Below are 24,761 nucleotides of genomic sequence, written 5' to 3' on the forward strand. Positions count from 1 at the left end.
TTACAGTTTCTCTCATGGCTAACAGTCAGGACTACTTGACATGTTCATGCAAGTGTGGAAGTTTGCGCTCAGGTCCTGGACAAGTTTAACCTTGACAGAAAGGAGTAATTACTCTCACTTTATTTCAAAATGTAACATTCACCTTCACATTATAAGGACATATGTGGATATATTCTTTGTCCTGTTCTTGTAATCCAAAGATGTGTTTATCGTCCTTGAATATGGAAATCTTTCTCTTGATGGTTGTTTCCTCTGGCAGCTGTCTGGCAGCTGAAGCAAACGTATCTAACGCGTGTTTCAGCTCTTTATCATCAGGCATCATAAATCAATAAAGTGAAAGAAAATAAGGCTTTTTTTCTTTTAACAAGACTGACATACAATTTCTGGAACAACAGACAGATAGCTCTGTCAGCAGGAAATAGGAATTGCCTTTCAGGATTCATTTGGCTCCACTAATTGAAACTAATACTTTTCAAATAGTATATTGATTTGGAGAAAGCTCAACTTTTCAGATGTGCACAGTAAAAATGAACGAATAATACAAAATGTGAAGGTACCAAGATTAAAAGAGAGTTGTGGGAGGCGTGTTACCTGTGTGGCACCACAAGTCATGAAGATGACAGAAAAAATAATAGTATGACTTCAAAGCTCCTTCTGCTTCCTGGGCTGTTAGAAGGCCTAAGGTGCATTGTATTAGTGGCCTAATTAAAATAAAGTCTTAAGAGTGTCAAGAAAATACAAGTACAGTGGATAAGCCTGCACCTCGAAACCATATCAGTGTGACGTCTGGATCTTTATCAGAAAGTCCAACTGAATTTCCCCAAAATGTAAAATCTCACACATGCGCACGCGCGTGCAAACAGTTGACAGGCGAATCCAGGGTTGATTGATGCAAGTAAATGATTTTTTTTCTGTCGTTCCAGAGTGAAAAAGATTGCCACAGTGTGAACACAACATTGTTCTGTAAAGCACAAATTACTTTCGCTGTCAACCGTTCCGAGTCAATCAATTGCTGTTTTGGATAACTTTTATAGATTTACATAAATAGCTTAAAAGACGTTGCTGAATAAAAACTGCCGTGCCAGACGAAAATATAATCGTGACAATGATCAAAATGATTTCAGCATTTTAAAGCCATATTTTACCCTGAACATCCTCATGAACAATGAGCTTATATCGTCCCTGCAGTCACTCCGTCGGCGCGTTTGCCTGATGCGCAGCGCCTCCCCAACTGGTCCCTCACTTTGACAAATTCCTGGATGTGAGCGGGTCTGCTGAATGAATGTCTTCTTGCTCGTAAAGATGATACCTTGAATGTTTTAGAAGTTGACACATCTTTTTTCTCCCCGCTGGTAGACTATCAGTTTGGAGGAACACAATGGGACTGTGGTCATTTTGGAGTTTTTCCCTTTTGGCTTTCGTATTTCTGTATCCCTTCCACCCCAAGTTTGTGGCTCAAGCGGAAATAAGTTCTTCCAGAGCAAACGACAGATTTCATCGCGTGGATGTAACGCTGCTGGAGGCACGAGTAACACGAGAATCAACGGTAGTCAAAGTCGACAATAGCTCAAAAGTTTTAAGCGCTTTTAAATCGGAAGCATCCGGTGCTTTGAATCCGAACAATGGTAAGCAAGTGGGGAATGAAACACAGAGTGGACTTGGAAACGAGGCACTGTTCGGCAACAAAACGGCACCAAACTGTCGGAATCGTCTCAAAATACCTGGTAAAAAGTGTGGTAACATATCCGAGGACAGCCAAAGGCGACCTACAGCGAAAATAATGTTAGAAAACAGATTTCCTGATACAAGAAATAGGGTAAAAAGGAGTGCTGGTACAACATACACCGAACATGTGGAAAGGAGTATAAGTGGAGATGCTCAGTCAAGAGAGAGGTTTGTGGAGACTGTCCAAGGTGTTTCCAACTCGAGACCCGAGTACCGGCGCACTGGGGAGGAAGCCAGAGGGTCTAACCCGAGGCAGAGTGAGCCGCACCTAGACACTTCTACTTTTGCTTTATCGGGAGACTCGGCGCACAACCAGGCGATGGTGCACTGGTCCGGACACAACAGCAGCGTGAGTTTCAGTTTTACAAAAACACTTGGTAATTTCATAAAGGTTTTAGAGCGCACGTCATTTCCACACACACTGATTGCAATGCTAACTGTGTTTTCTCTCTGAACTGCACATTTTTAACATGTTTTAATAGATTTACATGAATCTTGTCAATTTTTTACGCACAGCTGTTTCATCGCGCACGAGGGGAATTCCTACCTACGAACTCATTTCAGTCTAACATAGTCTTGAATTGAGCAGTGCATTTTATCTTTTTACATCCCTGATCATTTCTTTTGCTATTGCCTAGATAGAGGTTGTTACTGTAAGTGGATTGCTCGCCTGTTTGTGTGGGCGCCTGATGGATATGACTGTCCACTTGCAAGATTCCCTCTCGCTTAAAAAACAAAACAAAACAGAGTACAATAATTTATTTCAACAACTTCAACCTGAACTTTAAATTAACAGTTAACCCCGCAGGTACATTTATGTGAGACTGATCTATGGGAAAGTGCAGGTATTTTGGCAGCAATCACAACACATACATTATTTATGAAATAATCAAATAATATGTCTCTCAGGAAGCAAGTTGCAGTAGCTACAATTAATAGGGATTGTGTCCAACCTGACCCTTAATGTGACGCTGATGAGACACAGTCTGACTTTTTGGCAAATGAACCATGTGTTTGCCGTTGACATTTGACTTGCACTTTGTTGGTAGTTGTCTAATTGCCTGGATGAATACAGCATTGCAATATGTTTGTTGTCGAAATGTTGCCACGCTTTGCACTTTAAAACAGGTTGATGGGAATGTGCCCAACTTTAATGGATGACAAGACATTGCAGCAACCACCCAGATCACCCCACTGCACCCTCACAAACACATACACACACACGCACACACACCATTTTACCATCACAAAGACAAAGCCATGGAGATTTTATCTCTTACTTTACATATACAGCAGGCAAACGTGTTTGCAAGCTCCAGCATTTATCAGGAACAAAGATCTTACAAGTACAAACAGCCTCATACAAAAGAAAGGAGCTACTCTGCTTTTTTACTGCAGGTAATTCAGATCACCTCAGTTTGCTAGGTAAAAGGGTGTGATGCAGCAACATAAATCTGGGAGCACATCAGAAGATTTGTCTCAGAAACACTATGAATATTATTCATACATTATCCAAAAATGCATATACAGTATCTTTTACTGGATAGTTTATATAATTCAACCTTTGTATTTTCTTATCGTGTAAATTTTCTTTTTGGTGATATATGTCATAATGTTAGAGGCATCACAGACTTTGGCCTAATGATGCAGTGCTGTGGACAGTCTCTGGATATAAATCACATATGCACCTAATCTGATTTGTTAGCTGTATTATGAAATACAGTATGTTGTTGGTTTGAAATGTCTTCACCAACAATGGCCCTTTGTACTGCAGGACACTGTTTACTGCATCATCACTGATGGGCTTGTCACTGCAGCCAGTCAACATTTGAGATTTATATAGTCTGAACCCCTGTCCGTGGTCCCAAAAGTACGAGTGGAAGTGCAGAGTTTAAATTGATGGCATTTTATGACTGGATGTTAGAGCTCAGGCTTTATTAGATGTAAATGACTGATAATAAATCAAATCTAAAAGGGACATTTGAAGGAAAATTACTTCATTCCTGTGGTCTAGGGTAGCTCTATCAAATATTAATTTTAAGACTTTGCCTGTGATCTGGCCAAGATGTAAACTCCTATAGGGAGTGAAAATGAGAAAGATGTAGATGGTGATGGTGAAAGCGCCAGGGGCGGGATCTTCAGAGTTCAGATTTGATAAAGAATTTCATCGTATAAAACCTCAAATCTGTCCACAAATCACTCCTCCCACTATTATTTGATTTATGTGATTGTCTGAGACATCAAAGCCTGGAGTCTATAGCTCTCTGGTCTCTGACTTTGAGAGAGATAACATTAATTGGACTCAACCATGGTAATACATATACTGCACAGCTTCCCTTTTAAATTCATGCTTCTTACTTGTAGTATTGATTGACTCTGCATGCTTCTCGCTTTTTAAATCTGCCCAGAATGTGAATGGGGATGGAGATATAAAGATTCACAATTTGTAATCACGTGTGCCATAAATATGAGCAAAAATAGAAATTAAACTAATACAAATATACTGATAAATACACTTGGCTGGGGATGTCCTTTATGGAAAATCAATATTTCAATATTTTTGCCTCACATGAGTGTTCAAGCTGTGATATGTCTATGTTGGTTATCTTTTTTAACAGCCATTGCAGCACATCCTACACTCAAGGGATGCAGAGCCCCCCCCCGAAGGCAAAAGTCTAAGTGTGCAAGCCAGCTGGTGATCAGGGAGTTATTGGCAGCCAAATGATTTTAGACTCCTGATTGACCATTTTTGCAAGATCCTCACAGACAGCTGACCAAACTAGGACACTGTGTTGAAGCTGAAGACAGTTAATGAGTGTATTTATTGACATCCCTCTCCCCCACCCCCTCCCTCTGAGCTTCTGCTGCAGAAATGTATATTGGTGTAAATAAGGCAAAATATGGGTCTGGTCATCTTCATTGGCCTACTATTAGAAACTTGCTCAGGGAGGAGCTTGACATTGATGAGGCCAGCTGTTCTTCTTGGCTAAGGAGTGGATCTTGTTGTTTTGTAATGTTTTATAAGGTGGCGAGAGTCAAACCAATCTGTCAGCTCTGTAACATCGTCTTTTTCTGCTGCGTTTGACTGGGAATCAGACAGGCCTCCTGGGCTGCGTTGTCCGCATGCTTGATCAGAACGAAGCGGTTATTGTTGCACATAATCTCATCGGTATAAATAGATAATAAAAAAGAGGAAATGGCACGGCCCTGGGGGACACTTGTGTTTAAAACCGGTTCATTAGATAGACAGCCATTCCATTTAACATGCCGGAGCTGGTTGCGTAGAAACTCCTTGATCCATAAAATCAAATGGAATGGGTTCCCAATTCACAGAGGCATTTGACCAGTTTGTGGGTGTTACAGGATGATGAAAGTGCAATAAGATGCTGCATGTTCGGATACAACGAAGGGAAAACTTCCAATGTGGTTTTGTTTTTCTGATAATTTCCCACATTTCTCTTTCATATTCTTCACACATAATTGCATTTTCCTGGTTTTGCAGTTATAGTTTGGGGTAGGATCCATTTTGACAGTGGTGGAATGTAACGAACTACAAATACTTCGTTACTGTACTTAAGTACATTTTTCACATATCTAACTTTACTTAAGTACAATCAATAGTGCATACTTTTGACTTTTACTTTGTTACATTTTGCAGCAATTATCTATATTTTCTACTCCACTACATTTCTACAACGTTCTGTTACATTTTCGTTGCATTTTCTGATCAGTTTTTCCCCCTGCCAAAACGTCTTCCTGACCGCCACACGTTTGCAGCATAGACATTATATAAACTGGACCAACAGATGCCATTGCTCTGGACGGAGACCAGTGAAGGATATTAGAAGCACTTTTCCGGTGATGGCTGAGCGTTACTGCGCAGCCTCCAACTGAGAGAGACGACGTAAATGTGACGTGAGCAACCTGTCTGAAAGTTGGAAGTCTTCTGGTAGCTTGGCCAAGAGAAATCTCAGTCATTCCGAATCTTGCAGAGATGGAGAGCGTATGTATATGTAAGGAGATAACCTAGGCACAGGCTAATTATTGCTAACTAAAATGCTAGTTAACATTAGTAATTAAATCAGATCACCCTGATAGATAACCAGAATTGTAAGTCAGAATGTAAACTGGGCCACATATGGTAAGCACAATTACATTAACCTAAAACTAACATAATTAAAATGCCACAGCCCATAGTGTTTTTTAAAATTATTAGAATATAGACATTAAGAGAATAAATCGTTATGCAATTACTTTTACTTTTAATACTTAAAGTACATTTAAAATCAGGTACTTTTTACTTTTACTTAAGTAGGGTTGTTATTGTTGTACTTCTACTTTTACTAAAGTAAATATATCTCTGGTTATTTGTACTTTTACTTAAGTACTGAGATTCAGTACTTCCTCCACCACTGCATTTTGATAAAAGTCACATTATGTTCAGTCAAAGGGGGCTGATATGTGACCTTATAAAACCTTTTATTCATGCACTTTTCATCATCCTCTGGCCCCCTGGTTGCTAGCTGATCCATACTACGATTGATGAAAATCAAAAGTGGTTCACGTTTTATCATTTCAGTACGGACTGTTTTCCTACTATGATACATTTTGTATTAGCAAATACTGCAGCACCTTAGCATTTGGAATTTTTTTTATTTAAAGGTCCAATGTGTGGGAATTTCTCCCATCTAGCATTGAGATCATATATCACAATCAACTCTCTCGCACCACGCAGTTCGAAGTATGTATTACAGCTACGGTAGCCTTCACGCTTTTTTTTGATGACGCCGGTCTCTTGCTCTTTTCAATATCCTTTTTTTTGACTCCTGTTCCTGAAATTTGGATTTTGAACACGTGTGGTCCTCCATACCCATTAGCAGCATTAGCAGCACCTGTGAGTTTATCATGTGACAGCGAAAACACGAAAGGCAGAGCGGTGTAACGTATTTCAAGATGGCGCATAAATATGGAACATCTACCCCAGTTCATGCAAATGCAACTGTAAAATTTCAAGCCAATAGGAATACTTGGAATTGATGGTGGTGATAAATATTCATGAAAAAGGACAAGTTTGTGAACGGACAACACAGATTTTGAGAATGAACAACTAAAAACCTTACACACTAGACCTTTAAGATAAGCCTTATCTAGAGTGTTTGTGTATATTATTGTTAATACACCATGGTGTTAAGTTTCAGATTTTTTACTAAATATGGATTTTAAAGTGGTAGCCAATGAAAAAAATAAAACAAAGGTAATTTTCTTTCTACAAGCCATTTTCATCCTCCACCTGCTTGTCCCTTGGGGTGTCAGCACCATAAGTCTGTTCATTAATCCAGCCTGTCTCAAGCCTTTAGGGGTGCACTGTCCACTGATGTGATTGTAAGATGCTGATAGAAACGGCAGCAATCCTGCGGGCCATGTTAGAGGTAGACTGCTGGTCACAACAGCAAAAACAATTTCTCAGGAGCCTGGATGGGCAATTTCTAAATATTTTAGAGAGAAATACAGCATTTCCTATAGGTTCTTTTGCCTCAGTTTTATTTTATAGTGCACAGGCTACACATGTTACCCTCTCTATAGTAATAATTCAGTGAAATTCCAGTTTTTAACTGACATGCATGTGTGACTTTTTTCCCCCCATGAATCATTTGTGCTTGGGAACCATAATGCAGTACATCAACAGAGCCTCTCAGCACTTCCTCAGCACTTAGACTGTAGTTTTGGCTCACAACGTGCATTTTAAGCAGCAGATAAAGGTCTGCCACCAGTTGTATGTTCAAGTGCACTGTCGTTGCTTGATTCCTATCTGTTTCTCTATCAGTCCCAGTCTCTCTCTCCCTGTTTAACACATGCGCATACACACACTTATATTTAAATTTTAATCAACAGTGACAAAGCGGGTGCTGAATAATATCTGACAGGTTTGCATGTGATTAATTATTTTAATGTCTGTCGCAGTGTGGTAGACACATACTATAGCTGTGATTAGGTTTTGAAAACAAATTTATGCATTTTGTGATTGGGAAAATTATAAAATTCAAATTGGGAGAAAGTCCTCCTTATTAATTATCACAGAGATAGAGTTAACACAAACTGTGGCACTTTACATGTATTAAAGAAGTTTTTGTTTCTAAAGGTCATTGCTAAATTTGTTCTGTTCTTTAGTTTCATCACTCCTAATATCAGGCCAACCAAGTGACCCCAGTTTGCAGAGGTGGAAAAAGTACTAAAATATTGTACTCAAGTAAAAGTACCAATACTTTGATGAAATATTACTCAAGTACAAGTGATATTACCTATTTGAAAAATTACTCAAGTAAAAGTAATAAGTAGTTCATTTAAAATGTACTTTAAGTAAAAGTTACTTAGTTACATTTAAAAAAAACTGTAAAACGGGGCGGGGGGATCTCTCCCATGTAGTGAAAATAGGACAAGGGGTCATAAATCCAAAATTATTACACACCTAAGTAGCCCGTATGAGCTAATTAGATGTATGTGAATTAATTTAGCCAGTTTCCTACATACGTTGTCCTACGGGTTGCTAGTGCTAGACAAAAATTAGCAATGCCACAAAACATGTTATTTTGCTAATTGGCAATCTGCTATTAGTCATGAAAACTTCGTACAAATGCACAAATACTTACCAAAACATGCTTCCGCAGATTAGATGTGGAGTTATTGAATGCTGCCTGTTCAGTCACCTTTGGCAGGCACATCTGGCATTGCATGATGAAACTATTGGCCCTCTTGAATTTAAATGAAAAACAGTCTTTCAAATGTGGCCAAGGATTTTCGTCGTTTTGGGCAGCAGAATTCGATGTTTCAGCTAGCATTTCTACTGAAACAGTCTCTGAACTGTCGTTGCTCGCCTGATCCATCTCCATCTCGTTCTCAATCTCCTACCTTTTTTTTTTTACTCAGTAACGGATGGGATTTGTAATGTAGCGAAATGCAATACTTCACTCAAAACGTAATCAAGTACATTTTAAATGACCGATTTTAAAAACTACTTGAAAAATACAAAATACACAACAAAACTACTCAATACAGTAACGGGAGTAAATGTATTTCGTTACTTTCCACCTCTGCCAGTTTGGTAGTCTGTATCCACGACGTTCCACTTCCGGGATTGATCCGTTGCCTTGGGCTTCCTTTGTGTTGGCATTTGAAACGCTGGTCAATTTATGAGGACTATTGTCAACCTTTTCTCAGATCTCTGCAGGGTAAATCCAGACAGCTAGCTAGGCTATCTGTCCAATCTGAGTTTTCTGTTGCATGACTAAAACAACTTTTGAATGTACACGTTCCACCAAAACAAGTTCCTTCCCAAGGCTATTTTGCAGCGGCACTGTGGCTTTTCCCGGTGCTTAGCACCACCCAAGATGATTGTGATTGGTTTAAAGACATGCCAATGAATCAGAGCACTTTTTCTCCCATCCCGGAATGCTGTGTGGACTAGCCAGACCCTCCTCCGCAGCGCTGCGGTGGAAGAATGTCTGGCAAAGCGAGACTACCAGTTTGGTTACATTATGCCTTGAGACTCACAGGGCCTTGAAGCAGCATCTTGCCTGAAGCAACACAGCAGTTACTATCATGTTTAAAGATGACAGGGATTGCTAGTTGGCAGTCAGCTTAAATAATTGTTTGACTTGGCAGTTTACAGTGACAGGAATGTATTAGTTGCGGGAGGAAATGCCTCTTCCTCTCTAGTGGGATAGAATGGACCCAAGCTAACGCACCACACACACACACACACACACACACACACACACACACACAATCAATGGAGATGATGGACAACTTCCAAACAAAAAAGGACACATTTAGAAAACAGTGTATTGAGCTATATAATTTGACAAAAGAATATGGACAAAATGATGGCAGTAATTCAGAAATTATGACAAAATATTCATGAGCAGAGGAGACTTGACAGAAACTACACATCATTTACATGAGTTATGGATAGTATTGGAGCTGATGTGAATTGACATCGATAAGAATTTCATTAGACTTTAAATTATTTAAACAACTAAGCATTGAATTTGAAATAACATCTAATTGTATTCTGTGCTTTTCTACTTGACAAGCTCTGATAGTTAAATATTGCTCTTCACCATGTTTAAATGACTTTGATTATATTCCCACTAATTTCCTTCTTTCTTTGCTCTGTGCTCTTTCTATTTCTTTACAGTAAATGGCTCAATTTTCCTCACGGAGGTGATTGAAATTGAAATTTCATCATATATGATGTTGTATTTGTTTGTACTTCTGTTGCCTTTCTTCTTCCAAACAATGTCCCTGGCTGGAAACATATTACTAAGTGTAGATGGCCTATTGCAGCTGTTAGCATGGTATGCAACAAAAATCAAAACTATGTGTGACATATATGGATCAACCAGTCTCTGAAATGCATATGTTAGAAAATTGGTAGCTTATGTCGATATTATTGTGACCAAACAAACTAAGAAAAAAGCAAACAAATCAACAGCTCAAAATGTCTCATTATACACAATTTGGGTTAAAGGGCATCCAATATTAACCTAGTGTGACCCACATTATCAACCCTATCTCCTAGATATTATGTTTATATACTACTAATATAATAATGATATACTACATTTTGGCCCCTCAGAACTCTGTTGTGTTTTGTGACTGAAGACAAATACAAGGTGAAAAATAAAGTGTTCTGTTGGTCTTCTGTTTAAGCCAAACATAAACCATGGTTAAAGTAATGAAAATGTTTCTACTTTGACTCTTTCAGATAACGTTACATTAAACGTAAAAGGTCATCACTGCCCTGTCAGTATGAATAATAATACCTGGAGAGGAAAAGGGGCCAATTCACTGGACTGTATCTCCAACTTTTTATCAGGGGAGAGTGAGACCAACCAAATTGTACAAAAAGTAGTCCAAATTACTACAAGACGCCCAAAACAAATTTTACCTTCCCAATTGGCTGGAAAACCACCCAGTGTGGCAACACTGACGCCCTCCAATTCAACCACCTTTTTATAACTTCAGTTCAGTCCAAGAACATACAGTAGTACTTTGTTGCCTGGGAAAGAAGTTCCCTCTAAGTAAAATCCTGGCAGCATTTATGTTTCCTTCTAAATGTAACTGGCAAAACAAATGCGTAGTATATAAACTTAATGTCTAGGATAAATAGATACTCAAATCTGAACTTTGACTTAACCTTAAAGAGCAGGCAGTATCTACCACTACACATTGTGAAAAATGCAAATCAGTGACAAGGGGATGAAAAAACAGGGATATGTGGGACATATTTAGCTCATGATCTGAGTCTCACAGCACTTTTGGCAGTGAAAGGGGTCGTTTTAGGTGGAAGGCTTCTCTTTTCCAAAATCTCAATTTGGACCTACTGCCGCCTTTGGCTCCAGCTCAGACCCCCGTGGGCAGAAGCCAAGCCATTAGGAGCCAAAAGTTGTGAAGGAATATAATAGAGTGGAAGAAATGTCTGAATGGTGTTACATTGCTCAAAGTTCTCCAAAATGCAAACTAGTGTTCAAATTGATCACAAAACAGTTCATTTTCCATATATGTTATATTATTATATTTTACCTTGGTACATTTCTCTGTTGTAGTCCATAGCTTAATGAATAACACAGAATTACACACAAAAAGAAGTAAATGTAGTCATGCTACAACCTCTGAGCAATAAATATGAGCAAACAAGAGTGGCACAGAAAAATGCTAATGTTGTATTTTTGGCTCTCCACACCGCTTACAATGCATCAAATTAATTTTAAATTGCATTGGGATGTGCCTAAAACTTTGTGAAATGTGTCAAAACATTTAAATGACTTTTAAAAATTCCATCAGATTTGTCCTTGAATGCTGCATTCCTTTTTTTCACCATCTCTGCAAACCACAGTGCATTGTGCTGTAACGTCAACATCAAAACACAAAGGAAAAAATAAAAACAGAGTGCCGTGTATATTTCTATACCTAGTCCATTAAACATAGTTCAAGCTTTCTTTAAGGAAATGCAGCAGACCAATCACAAACAAACAGCACAGTTTATTGTGTATTGTTGTTAGCAGCAGAGAGACATAACACAAACTCTCCTCACAATAGAGCTGTGTTCAAAGTGAAACCCTTTTCTCTTCAGCCCATTTCATTAATTCCCCACCATAATGGACTGAATTGATTGCAGCAACCTGCATTAGGTCTATATGACCGGAGCTCAGAACTCAGGAGGATAAGCAAACATACAGACAGCAGACTAATGCACCAGGGAGCTTTTGCTGGGGTTTACTTGATGACAGCAGCATCCCCAGAGTATGTTTTCACCCTTAAAAGTACAATCAATTTGGTCCACAGATAAGATGAGGACAGAGTAAGGCCTCCCTTCCACCGCACCATTCCTCTTAAAAGACTCATGTCTTTTCTGCTAAGTGCTCTACTTTAGAGACGTCCTCACAGAGCCATAATCAAGATGTTGTGTTTTTATCCCTCCACCCACTTGCAATGCATCTTGATTTTGCCCTCGTCGCTGTCAAGCGAATTTATGCAAATTTGCAACCAATACTGTATTTCTTTTCTCTGCAGGTGTTTGCATCAGATAATTTCTAATTGATGCATGAATACATTCATCTTTAATCTTATGAGAGGGAAAAAGAAGTTACATTTTATGTCTTTTGTTTTGGATGAGTTCTGATACAAAAGTTTTGAGCTCATTTCGATACACAGATTACTACACTTTCAAGTGTGTTTGTGGCCCAACAAAGGACATACAACAATATTCTTTCTTGTGTTTGACTGGTGATCTTTTCCCTTCATATCACAAGAAATTAAAATTAAAAGTGATAGTCCAAAACAGACCAAAGATGTTGTCAGCGTGCGTAGGAGATTAATTAGCTAGTTGACTTAAAAAAGAACTGTGTTTGTCAAATTGCTCAAATGACTCTACTTGCCCTTGGCTTCTTCCTTCCTTCTCTTAATGAAGTTGAGAATGTAATGAGCTTAACAACAAATGAAACCGGTTTTATTTTTGTGTCCTCAGGATAGCATCTGCATGAACAGGCCAGTGAAATGCAGTGTAGTGAGGTGAACAATGGAGTCTCAGCTTGCTCTTCTCACATTGATATGCCAGCTTTTGGTTTCTGATAATGGCCAGGATACATTAGGGTGCCCCCATGGATCTGCATTAGTTCGTAGACTTGGCTCTTCCCACTACGTTTTTCCCCCTGCTTCCTTTTCCAAACCACTTTTTATGCTTCTAATTCAAAGCAGTAATAGCTGAGAGTCAATTTTGGGGTAATCTATGCTGTGACACAAATTTGGTAAAAGCTTGGCATCACCCCAACCTGGCCTACTACAGTCCATTTGGTCTAAAAGAATTTTTTTTTCTGTCATTTTTGCAAATGTACACAATAAATAATACATAAAATAAAAAATAATGGTGTAAAATACCCCAAAATATACTAATACGTACCTACCCTTTCCGTTTCACTCACCAATGCTGTTGTGTTGTGTGAATAGCTGTCGTGTTGTGGTGAATTGCTGTCGTGTTGTGGTGATTAGCAAGTTGCTAACTGTGTCTGTCTGTGTCTGAGCAGGTAGTGTACAGTGGGTTTTTAGACCTTTTTAACTGAAAACAGTTGCATGTTGCAGCCGGAAATTACGCTACAAGAGCGGTGAGAGTGAACCAAAACAGCAAAGTTATGGACCGGACAGCTAAACAATGAGCCAAAACTCTTTTATAAACCCTTTAAAACCGAGCTGCAGATTTGGCTGATGATTCTCAGTTAGTTACACATTTTGTAACTTCTATTCTGCTATTATGATCAAATTACTACTATAAAAGATGTTTTTAGTCTTAGTGAAGCATTTTGGTTAAGTAAAGTTATTATTGTCATAACATTATACATACATTGTCATGTTATAAATTATATAATTTGTGTATTATCATCTTCATGGCCTGACTCTCTAGTTGGAAAATAGAAAAACAGAAAAATATTCACTTACTGTACACATGTGTCAACACACAGCCCAGGTAAATAAGAGTGTCTACACTCAAGGCTTGTCAGATTATGTTTTAATTCAATCTTTTGACAGATTCAAAACCCACTTTTACTTTGTTTATCAAATTTGATGAGGTCACATAAACTGACCCCCCAGACAGCTGTCGGAGAAAGATGGCATATTTGGGTAAAAGCCATCTTATGAAAGCTATTTAAGACATGATTTAATTAGTGTTGATATATTTCAGCGAATTGTCAGGCATTTTGATGTTGTGGTTGGACTCAGGAGGTAAATAGATAAGGGTTACTCCTGGGAGATGGCTCTGTGTATAGATGTGTTTACCCTACAGTACAATATACACAACATTATGTGTATTCATGAGAATGTAAATTTGTATCATTTTAGCAGTGCACTTTTCACTGGGTGCTGAAGGTAAATAAAATATAGATATATGTGTCAATGCATGAGCCATTAACCATGTTATTACAAAGAGCCTTACATCACTCACTGTTATCAACTTTGGGGGTCCCTTGGAAATTAATTTAGATCCTTCACTTGGCCCCTCCGGCTAGGTTCAAAAACACTGCCAGATCTACATGAAAGTGGCTGTATTTCTTACACTTCTAAAGATTGCTCCTACTTCCTGTTGTCTGTTACTCCTGAAAAGGAAAGAAACAACAATCTGGAGGTGTAATTTTTAGAGAGAGGGTCCCTTTTTTTCCCTTGACTACCCAATTAAACAGAAATAGTTTTTGAGGGGTGGCGTGTTAATGATGCTTTACTGGGGGCAACAGGTTCCATTTGGAGCGTGAGGTTAAAAAAACACAATAAAACTGTGCTGATGTGCTGCAAGTCTATTTCATTTTATTAATAGCTATATTGCAGTACACTACATAGCAATGATTCATACCTAAATTGTGAGCTGTGTAGAAAATCTTCTGCCCACCAACATGGTGTTGAGATGCCTCTCACGTCCCACTGAAGCACTTTAAAAAATAAAAATGGAACATCTCTCTTTTAAAAAAAACAAACGGAGGGATATGGAATTTCTAATTCGATTTTTGTTTTTGCGTGAATGTGCAAGACATGTATACGCTGCATGCTTGTAGAAGTGTAGCGTGCAGGTCTGTGAGTGGATGAGTAATTGGTGTTAAGGCGATACATTATATCAGAATGATTTAATGGCTCTAACACTTTGTTGCCATGGTATTCAGCCACCTGAAAGAATTAATATACCTTTACATGGCCAAACAGCATGCGCAGGTTTCTCGTGAAATATGCTGGTTACATGAAATAAGACAGCAAAAAAAAAACTGGTGAGCCTGTTTTTAAAAGGAATAAAGAAAAAGAAACAAAGACAAAGACTGAAAGAATAACAGAAAGAAAGCGAGAAGGAAAGAAAGGAAGCAAAGAAGGGAAAGCAAGCGACAAGAATAGAATGTTAGGATAAAAGGATGACTAAACCCAAGTCCTTGGTGGGGGAGGGCCAATCGGAAAAATGATTGGTTGACTTTCCCGGGGCAAAACTCTCTTTGCTCACATCAATAAAACATAAACATGAATAAATGCACTGCTTTTGGCCTTCTAGGGTCCTTACTTAATTTCATGTATGCAAGTGAGCGATGATACGCATGGAAAATTGTATTTACCTAGAAGGCTCAAAATAATTCTGGAAGCCATTTTGTGTTTGTTTGTTCCCAGTATTTACATAAATGCAGGGCTGCAGCATAAACTCTTAGAATATGCGTTTAATGCTACTTCATTTGCCGGGTTCTCATAGTTAAAGTCACGCATCTGATGTGCACAGCACTGTACGTGCTCTCCCTCAGCATTTATTATTTTTTATTCATGTATAGTAGCTCCCTATTGACCTGAGCCACAGATGCACAGCTATCAATAATGTTGAAGACGTGTCTCCAGTGATGTACTCTTGATGTATCCACTTTGGGACAAATCATCCAAACAGTCATCTGCCTGGCTAGTCTGTTGGTCCCTGAGGTAGATCGTCACTGACCCAATTTAAAGGGTCAGCTTTTGTTAATGAGCCGACCACACAAACACGTTTAAGATGGAGTTCCTAATGACAATTGCAGATTTGTTGCTGAGAGGCTTTTTGTCATCAAATTTTAGACACTGTTTAACATCCTCAACAAAATTTGTGAGCATTTGATTAAATTGGATCCATGTGCAAGATGGTGCAAGTGATTGAAGCCCATAAAACTGTGAACATTTATGCGTTGTTCACTCAGTTAATTTGCAATTTGCAGTGCTGGATATTTGAATCCCTTTGGTTGGGATGAACCGCCTCTAGTTTGACACTGATAAAATCAATTCCAGGTTCAATTTACCTCGTAGTATTTATAATGTCTCATGACACACAGTCGTTGTTAGCAAAAGAGAACTAAAGAGTCAAACAATCAACAGTTTGGCAGAGTTTTTCTCTCGTATCTATTTTTCAAAGCAGGCAATTAGGCCTAACATCACAGCCACTTAACTAAGTCTGTACTCCAAATTGATTCAGACTCCAGCGTTGGACCTTGCAGACATGGTGCATTTAGTTATGCAAATGCTTATCTCTCTGTGTGATTGGTTAATTAACCTGTAATGCATATAGTCCCAGCCATGCACAGTGGCCGTTTGATAGCTAAATTGTGGGTCAATTGGCTTTTTAACATTTCCAAAGCAGGCTTAGAGGAATGTCTTTTGTTCCTCCGAATCTTGTGTGGCTTCTTTCAGTTTAATGACTCGTTCCATGGGTCCCATAAGGTTAATGTGTTTAAACTCACTGTAATTGAGCTTTTGACCTATCTTTCAAGCTTTTTTTTTTTTTTTAATTCGTCATATTATGCCATGTCCCTGCTCCTTGATTATTATATACCATTCCTTCTCCCTCCCTTCATGCCCTGCCCTAAACTCTCTACCCCAACGCCCCTTTCTATCCTGAGCTATGAGCATCCCCCATGGCAAGTCATTTATAATACCATTGGAGTGACAATAATTCGTTTGCACACCATTTCACTCTGCCCTCTACGCCTTGGCAGGCTTTTATGGGCCACATTTTTGTTTCCTCAGAGAACACGCAAAAGCATTTAGCCAAAACTGGAACTGGACATCTTCCAATAAGTAAAATGAGTGACATAACATCTTCCAGCAACATTTGACATCAACGTCTGTTTATGCTTTTGCAGCTTACTTCACTATTTTAAAGGTAAAAGCAAAACAGAAGAAAAAAGGAAAGGAGAGAGGGTTGTGCGGTGAAGCCACTGACTGCATTTCTTCTCATTGTTCAGTGAACAATTGTGTTCAGATTTTGCTGTTATGTAGGTATCATTCCACATGAGTTACAGACACAATTCTTGAAAGCCCACATGGATTTTCTTTAGATCCTGCCACTAGGAGACTGACATCTCCTGACAACATGAGGATCACTTGTCATTGGGATAACATAGTGTAAGACGCTGATATTTATTAGTAAAGGGATGTAGCAGACATGTTGTAATCATTCCATGTCATTAGGTGTAGACAGGTAAGTATGCTGGTGAGGCACTTACGCAAAAGCTTTTTAGTGCAGATGTTGGCATGTAATTAAGCATGTCTGTTGCTGTTATGTTGCAGGTGATCCTGATCTTGACTAAGTTGTATGACTTCAACCTGGGGGCTGTTACTGAGAGCTCACTCTGGAGGTAGGTTTGTTTTTAATCATTGCTATTTTTCCTTTTCCATCTAAATAGAAAGTTTATGGCATCATTGCAAGGATTTTTTTTAAAGATGCCAGAGCACAGCCCAAAAAAACAATAAGTATAATATATTCATAGAGAGTGCAGTATAGTGCATGTGTGATTTATAGTGTTCTTACTTGCTAGGAAATGAACAATCAAGTTACACTGGAAGCCAATATGAAGTATGTTTTAATAAAGCAATCTGAAGTAGTTCCGAAGGAAATATTCTCATCTTTGCTTCCTTCAGCGTCATAAATAACACAACTGAAAAACAACCTTTAAAAAAATGCCCAACCTATTTTATGTCCATCATCAGCAAAGAAACTTTTTGAAAGGCTATTTTTGAGAGGTAAACCGGAAGACTTATCAGAAGGATTCTTTTTTGGTGTCTGTTTTCCTCTGACCTAGAAACTTCCTGATGGAGTTTTTTGATTGATTGTCATCTGTAACCTTTTGTTTCAGAAGCAATTGACATGCAATTGCTACTGTATATCTGTAGTCATTTCATTCAGTATGTATTGAGAGGTGAGTTACAGTGCCCTGTCAGATCATAAATAAGAATGGAATTCATTAAGGATTATACCACAGAGGCCAATTCAGCCCTCTGATATGGCTTCTTTCTCACCTCTCTCATAGCCTGCAGAGAACTCATTTCATTCTGAAATACACGTGAAAGAGACCATCAGTCCGCCAAGCATAGAGTTTCAAATTAATATCTGTTTCACCAGAGGCGCCGCTAAGATTTACACCCGACTTGACACGTTTTGAAATCCCATATTGTGTACAGGAGGTCTTCCATCATCAAGGTGTCTGCTTAACAATAGCACCACGACTAAATTAGAGTGTACCTCAGGGGGTGCACAAAGGCTCTTAGTATAGGTATTAGAAAAGCAGAGATCTGAATGTTATGAAAAGAAACGGGAGTAAATGATTTCTGTGATAACACAATAAATGATTTATGACTACAGCTCCAGGCCACTGTTGGTGGCAGAATGCAATGTGCAGATCAATGGGTGACTTGCAAAAGCTAAACACACATCAAGTCCCTTTGTGTTTTTAGATGGCTACTCTTTCTTCACAGAACTTCACGATGTAATGACATCATTTAAGAGGCTTTCTTTCACAGCCTCAATCAAAGATGCCAACTGAAAGGAGTAGGCTACTTAAGCACAAATACAAATGTGTTGAGGGGTAAGTCTTTGTAAACAATTTCAACATCAAATGGGACGATTCAGATTAATGCACAGACAATGATAGCAGACACTGGGTATCTATCCAATTATGCAGTGAAATTACATTTGGATGCACTCAGGTAGAACTGAGAGTGTGTATTTGTCAGCTTTGTGTGCTAATTTATTGCGCTATAGTAACAGAAATACCACACTTAAACTTCCCCTGCTGAAAAGAAAACTGAATACAAAAATATGAAACTAAATATCTAAGTCAGTTAAAAACAGAGAGAACCAAAGGCCACTAATTCATAATAAAAAAACAGCATGAAAGGATTATACCACTGCTCTGGAAAGGATGTTTTTAAATTACTTCCTCACCATCTTCAATGTACAAACATCTACCAGCATGAAAATATGCTATATATAATGTGTTCTTGACTCAGAATGTTGTTGTATTCAAGGGCTATGCTCATGTTGGAGTTTACAGTCCATTTACTGCAAATGGAATTTATTGTATACACTTATGTTACTGTTGACCATTTTCCAAAACATACCTGAGGTTCATAAATGGATTTCCTATCTTGCAGGCTAGTTTCATTACATGTCAGTGTAGCATGAAATCCAGCTTGCAAAGACTTGGTTGACATGTGTAAAGTGAATATTTAGTCTGCATAATATGTTTGTCAAAGCTACATTTTGCTGAATGGTATTATAGTTGCGAGAGGAAAAGCCTAATGAATATGCCACCATTTTAATGCAGAAAGCTAACATACTTGCAATGTGCTTCTCTTCATATCCATATTTCTCATTGGTTTTCAAAAGAAATGTGATTGCAACTCTGTGAATGCATTTCTTTTTTTTTTTATCTTAGAGCTTTCTTTTTATGCACTGGTAAGGAGGAGTTTCAGATTAGCGCCTGTGCGCTAATACGTTAATAATTTTTTTCCCTCTCCATTAAACAAAATATGCTAAATGTCCCTGCTGAGTTTTGGGATGTTATGTTGACACTAGTGTTCATTGTGAGGTCTAACAAACCTGTTGTATGCATGTCCTTTCTAATAAAACATTTGCAAAGTTGATTTATTTATTTTTTTTTTTTAAACCTGCATTGTTAAATCCATAAATCTTCTACTTTCTGTCTTTTGATGGTGCATTTCTACATTTATTGCACTGTTATTGCCACTGATTGTTAATCATTTCATTTATTCATTTATTCATCATTCATTTTATTTATTTAATCAATACAAAGTATTTCACTTGTTCATCTTGTTCTATGTACAGGTAGTCTATGTATTTTATAGCATGCATACACAATACATTTGCATTACTGTCTTAGCAACTTTCTCACTAAATTTAGACTTTTTGGACTCCTCAAACTTGTTTAGATAATATTTCTCAGTCAACAAACCAATCTTCAGCCTGAAATAACATGAATGTAAATGTCCGTTTATCGATTAATCCCTGCTTTCCATTGTTTGTCCTTTTTCTTGGTGTTGGTGTAAATTATGTACATGACTATTTTCGTTTGAGTTTCCAAGAGTTTATTCCAGTGTCTGGATTCTCACTATTCATGATATTTATACAACATCCTACATATAAGGCTTTTGAAATTGGAGGTGAATATTAATGAGATGATAGCAGGTTGAAAAATAATAATGGCTAATGTTAAAGCTTGTACCGTCAGTTAAGTTTTGCTTGACTACTTTCATTTTTCAAAGTCTTGTGTACTGTATACCTATCTATATTTATATATTATGTAAATTAGTTTGTGACGTTATCTTAAGAAATCCAGCTACTTTCTGAGCAGGCTTTAGTTACTTACTAATCTTATTTGTGGTCAAAACCTCTGCAGGGTTTCTTCAACAGTTATTCATTGAATGAATCAGTCTGTTTGTACAGCACATTTCTGTAAAATCTCTACAACACTAACTGACTACTTGAAAGCTCTTTTTATTCAACTGTCACCCTGTGCTGATGAAAAATGTTGGTTGAATAAAGAGCAGACTCTTTCATTAGTGAGTGTGTTTTTCCGTGTTATTTTTTCCCATTTGGTCCTTTGTATAATTTGAACACCTACAGTAGATGACTAGTGGAATAATGACTCACTTTTTTAGCATGGCACATTTCTTGCAGGATTGCATCAAAGTGCTTTATAAGAGCAACACAAACAAAAATAACACATTAGCAAGAAGCTAGTCTCTAGCTCTGCAAGTTGATATCCATAACACAAAAGGCTGCCCGAGAGGTAGAAAATCAATCTAAAAACGCATGGTATGCTTTGGAGATGCAGTCATGCGAAGGATAACTGATTTGCAGTTAATCGGCTAAAGAATGCCAAACCACTGGTATGGTGCTTTAAAATCTGTCTCAGGCAAGTCTCTAATGGATTTTTTCATCCTACATACAACATGTTTTGTTTGTTTGTGTCCAGATCCTCTGATTATGGAAGCACCTACACCAAACTCAACGACAAAGTGGGCTCAAGGACAGTTTTAAGTTACCTGTACGTCTGCCCCACCAACAAACAGAAGGTCAGCATTTCCCTGTTGCTTTTATCTCTCTGTCTGATCTCTCACAAGCACGTTCCTGACATCAAATTACATTTTTTTTTTTTTTAAATTGCTGCCAAATGACAGTATCTCTGTCTCTCTCTCCCTCTTCTAATGCCTATCCTTCGTCTGGCCCTCTGTACTTTAGATAATGATGCTTAGCGACCCAGAGGTAGAGAGCGCTGTTCTCATCAGTTCAGATGAAGGGGCAAGCTTTGAGAAGCATCCTATTAACTTCAATATCCTGAGCCTGCTCTTCCACCCTGCACAGGAGAACTGGATACTGGCTTACAGTCATGACAACAAGGTAGCTTCTGAGTGAATCCATAATGAAGATAATATATGGTATGAAATGAAACCTGTTTTGTTTTTTATTTTATTTATTATTATGTATTATTTATTTTTGTGATTCTGCTGTGGATGTGATGATGGCTGTGCTGCTCATTAACATTATCTTCCTCCTCAAACATTTAAGTGTGATGAAGATGGGGCCCAATTTTATCTTGCAGCTGTACAGTTCAATGGACTTTGGGAGGAAATGGCAGCTTGTTCACGACAATGTGATGCCAGGACGATTCTACTGGTATGATTACATGCATCCTATTTTTCTATAGTGATTGATTGTAATTTGGATAATGATAGTGTTCATGACCCCTATGCTGCCAGAAGGATCCAGTGACCTATTGTCTAAAACAGGTCTCCCCCATGGCAGTCAAGCACAAAACTGATTATATCCATGTCACGTAGACCTGAAGAAATATTGTTCTTCCTTTTCCATAGCACAAACATGACATGCTGTTTTTGTTGTCGCTGTCATTTAGTAATCTCGACTGCTTGGGCACAAGGCATTGAATAATGATGTGAGCCCATGTATCCGTATTTGTCATGGCACGTGTCAAACCCAAGAGTGTTTTTTAGCTGCGAAAGAAAGGGCATTGGTTGGAGGACATCCTCTCCACATGCACGAACAGCGGGACGTTAGATAAATAAGAACAGCGCAGCAGGTATAGCGGAATCCGAAACAATGCATTATTTGTGCTCTTGAAAACCATTTCTTCATGCACATTATGTCAGATAGTTATTTTTCACATTGGTGTTACAGCCACCAACAATTTCATAACAACACACATTTGCCATGGTAGCTATGTCTCGGAATACCTATTGTTCTTGGGTCCTGTACTGATGCTTTGGTACATTGAGATTAATTGCCGCTGGTGGCGCAGATTCTACACTGGCTGATTTACAAGAGATAAAGACATCTTTCTACGGGTTTCACAGAATAGGGATGTCCATCTGCAGAGGTGATACTGAACCTGACCTCCCTATCTTTTATCTCATTCTCATTTTCCCTTTTCTTCCCCATCTCCACTTCTGTCTGCTCCATCTATCTTCTCCTCCTCACACTCTTTCAAGGGCGGTAATGGGGCTGGACAGAGAATCAGATGTGGTCCACATCGAGACGCGCATCGCAAAAGGCCGTGAGTGCTGCACTCCAGTCCGCCGCTGTAGCAAGACCCACAGGACCCCTTGCTTTTCATTTAGAGCGAGGTCACGGGAAAGTTCTGTTGTTCAGATTGGTCCCTGAAGTCTAGTAAAGCAGAATAGGTGTCTCCTGACAAAAACGGAGAGTTTTAGTGGGTTGATGGATGTTTCTTCTCTTTAATCTATCCCCTGTGTCTCATAGGCAAATCTCAACTCCCCCCTTCTAAAAAGCATGGTATGTTCTGTCAAACCAATTACAGGGGTTTCCTGAATTGGAAAATATACTCATATTTATCCTGTGGTGAGAAAATCTGTCTCTGAATTAGCATACAAACTCTTCTTGTCTCATATAAATACTGCATTAGTCTTAAATCTCAGCTAATTTGAAATGCAAAAGGGCCAACTGTCTACTGTAGTAGTAGTAGTTGTTGCATATTTTCTACATTATTTCTCTAGTTAGCTTAGATTAAAGTTGTTTCAGGACTGTGAACTATGTGTAGCATTATGCATAATGTCTAGCTGCTCCAGTGCATACAGAGTACGCTTTAAAGGTGTAAATGTTTGTAATTTACCTCTGATTGATTTCCTTTCGCCTCTCTCCAGGCGCCCAGTATGTGAAGTGCAGAGCCCAACGATGCACAGAAGGCAACAGACTGTACCTCTTTCCTGGACATGTAGACACCAACTCACTGGTTGTGCAGGATGAATACGTTTTCACACAGGTTTGCATAGTAATAGATTACTTTTCTTTTTCTCTTGCATCTTTTCACGCAAAGGCTTCTGTCTTCTTGAACTTTGATTTTATTTTTCTTTTTTTTATTTTTTTGGTCTCTTGTGCATCCAGTTCATGCTTTTCCATCAAAACCCACATAATGGCTTTCCCCAACACACCTGTTCCCCACTTGCCCAATGTGTGTTTTGATTATGTTTTGTCTCGTTCATGTGAAGGCACGCTCAGTATTTGAGTTTCCGCACAGACATACTCCATTCCTGAAAAATGTGTTTGCTAGCTGAGATCACACGGCAAAGGAACTGTGAATAGACAGGTTGGTGTCCTTATTACTATTCACTCTGACTTTGACTCCAATTAGACACTGGCAGTCAGGGTCATCATTAGAAATTTAATTTTCAAATGCCCTCAGCTGTCATTGATTTCCATCCACAGCTCAAGTAATTTTCTCTCTGCTGGTCAGCCTTGATGCATCTGCTCATCCTGTTAGACTCCAGCTAAGTTTCAGGAAAATAAAAAAAACTCAAATGATATAGTTTTCTAGGGTTCAGTGTTTGTAGTAAATCACTCTGCACTCTTACATTTCAAATAAACGCCCCTAAATGTTTGCTGTTCGATTTTAATTTATTTATCCACAGATTTAATCTTCTGATATGATATGATGTTGCAGCGGCAACACTTTAGCAGTGACCCAGTTTCACTTTCAACACACTTAATCCACAGACTTGATTGGAATGGCTGTGATGTAAGAATGAAAATGTATGAGAAAAAAAATATCACAGCGTGATTCAGAAATGGTGATTCAATAAAATGCCCAAATTGCATTTAGCTGAGATGAGATTGACCGTCAAGGCAGAGGCAGACACGAGGAAGATGTCTGGTGAAAATAACTGGACACAGAGAGTGTCTGCGCGGCGCTGTGGTGGCACAGATGACTTTCTTGTGACTTTCATTGCTCGGGGCAGTTGGATTTAACTTGACAAAGAGTAATGAGGTTATCGATTGGGCTACAACGAAATAAGCAGTCTTCAACACCTCCAAAGTCTCTTGGGAGAGAAGGAACAGCCAAGTGCAACATCCTCAAAAATGTGGCCTGGGAAAATGCAGCTCATTGATTTTCGATAGATTATTCCATTAGAGCCCTAATGTAGTGTGTTGGGGGACAAACACCATCCTTCTAGTTGATTAGAAAATAAGCAATCAAGTAGTGTTGCTCTGCCCTGTAAGTGGACGGGAAAGTGTTAGTGCATTAAGATCTTCAAGACACACTTCAGATAAAGCAACACAATTTTCAGTGCCTCTTAGCGTTAGACTAATTGAGATAATTATAATACGTGCAATTTCTGTTGTGCTTGTAATTTTAGTCTGCTTTTAACACTGGAGTAAAATTGCAAGA

At 38.5% G+C, this 24,761-nt stretch overlaps 1 protein-coding gene across 2 annotated transcripts in view; it reads left to right on the plus strand.

Moving 5' to 3' along the window:
• Positions 1-1,206: 1,206 nt before the first annotated feature.
• The window catches only part of sorcs3b (sortilin related VPS10 domain containing receptor 3b), a 44,537-nt gene continuing 20,982 nt past the window's right edge, over positions 1,207-24,761 (plus strand). For both annotated transcript variants that reach the window (XM_031307260.2, XM_031307254.2), the window contains exons 1-7: positions 1,207-2,074; positions 17,329-17,396; positions 21,036-21,135; positions 21,302-21,460; positions 21,663-21,736; positions 22,567-22,631; positions 23,239-23,357. In XM_031307260.2, the coding sequence (XP_031163120.1) occupies positions 1,379-2,074; positions 17,329-17,396; positions 21,036-21,135; positions 21,302-21,460; positions 21,663-21,736; positions 22,567-22,631; positions 23,239-23,357 (1,281 nt within the window). In that variant the 5' untranslated portion in view covers positions 1,207-1,378. The remainder of the gene's footprint in view (positions 2,075-17,328; positions 17,397-21,035; positions 21,136-21,301; positions 21,461-21,662; positions 21,737-22,566; positions 22,632-23,238; positions 23,358-24,761) is intronic.

The sequence above is a fragment of the Sander lucioperca genome, chromosome 15 (assembly GCF_008315115.2).
Source record: "Sander lucioperca isolate FBNREF2018 chromosome 15, SLUC_FBN_1.2, whole genome shotgun sequence".
Lineage (NCBI taxonomy): Eukaryota > Metazoa > Chordata > Actinopteri > Perciformes > Percidae > Sander > Sander lucioperca.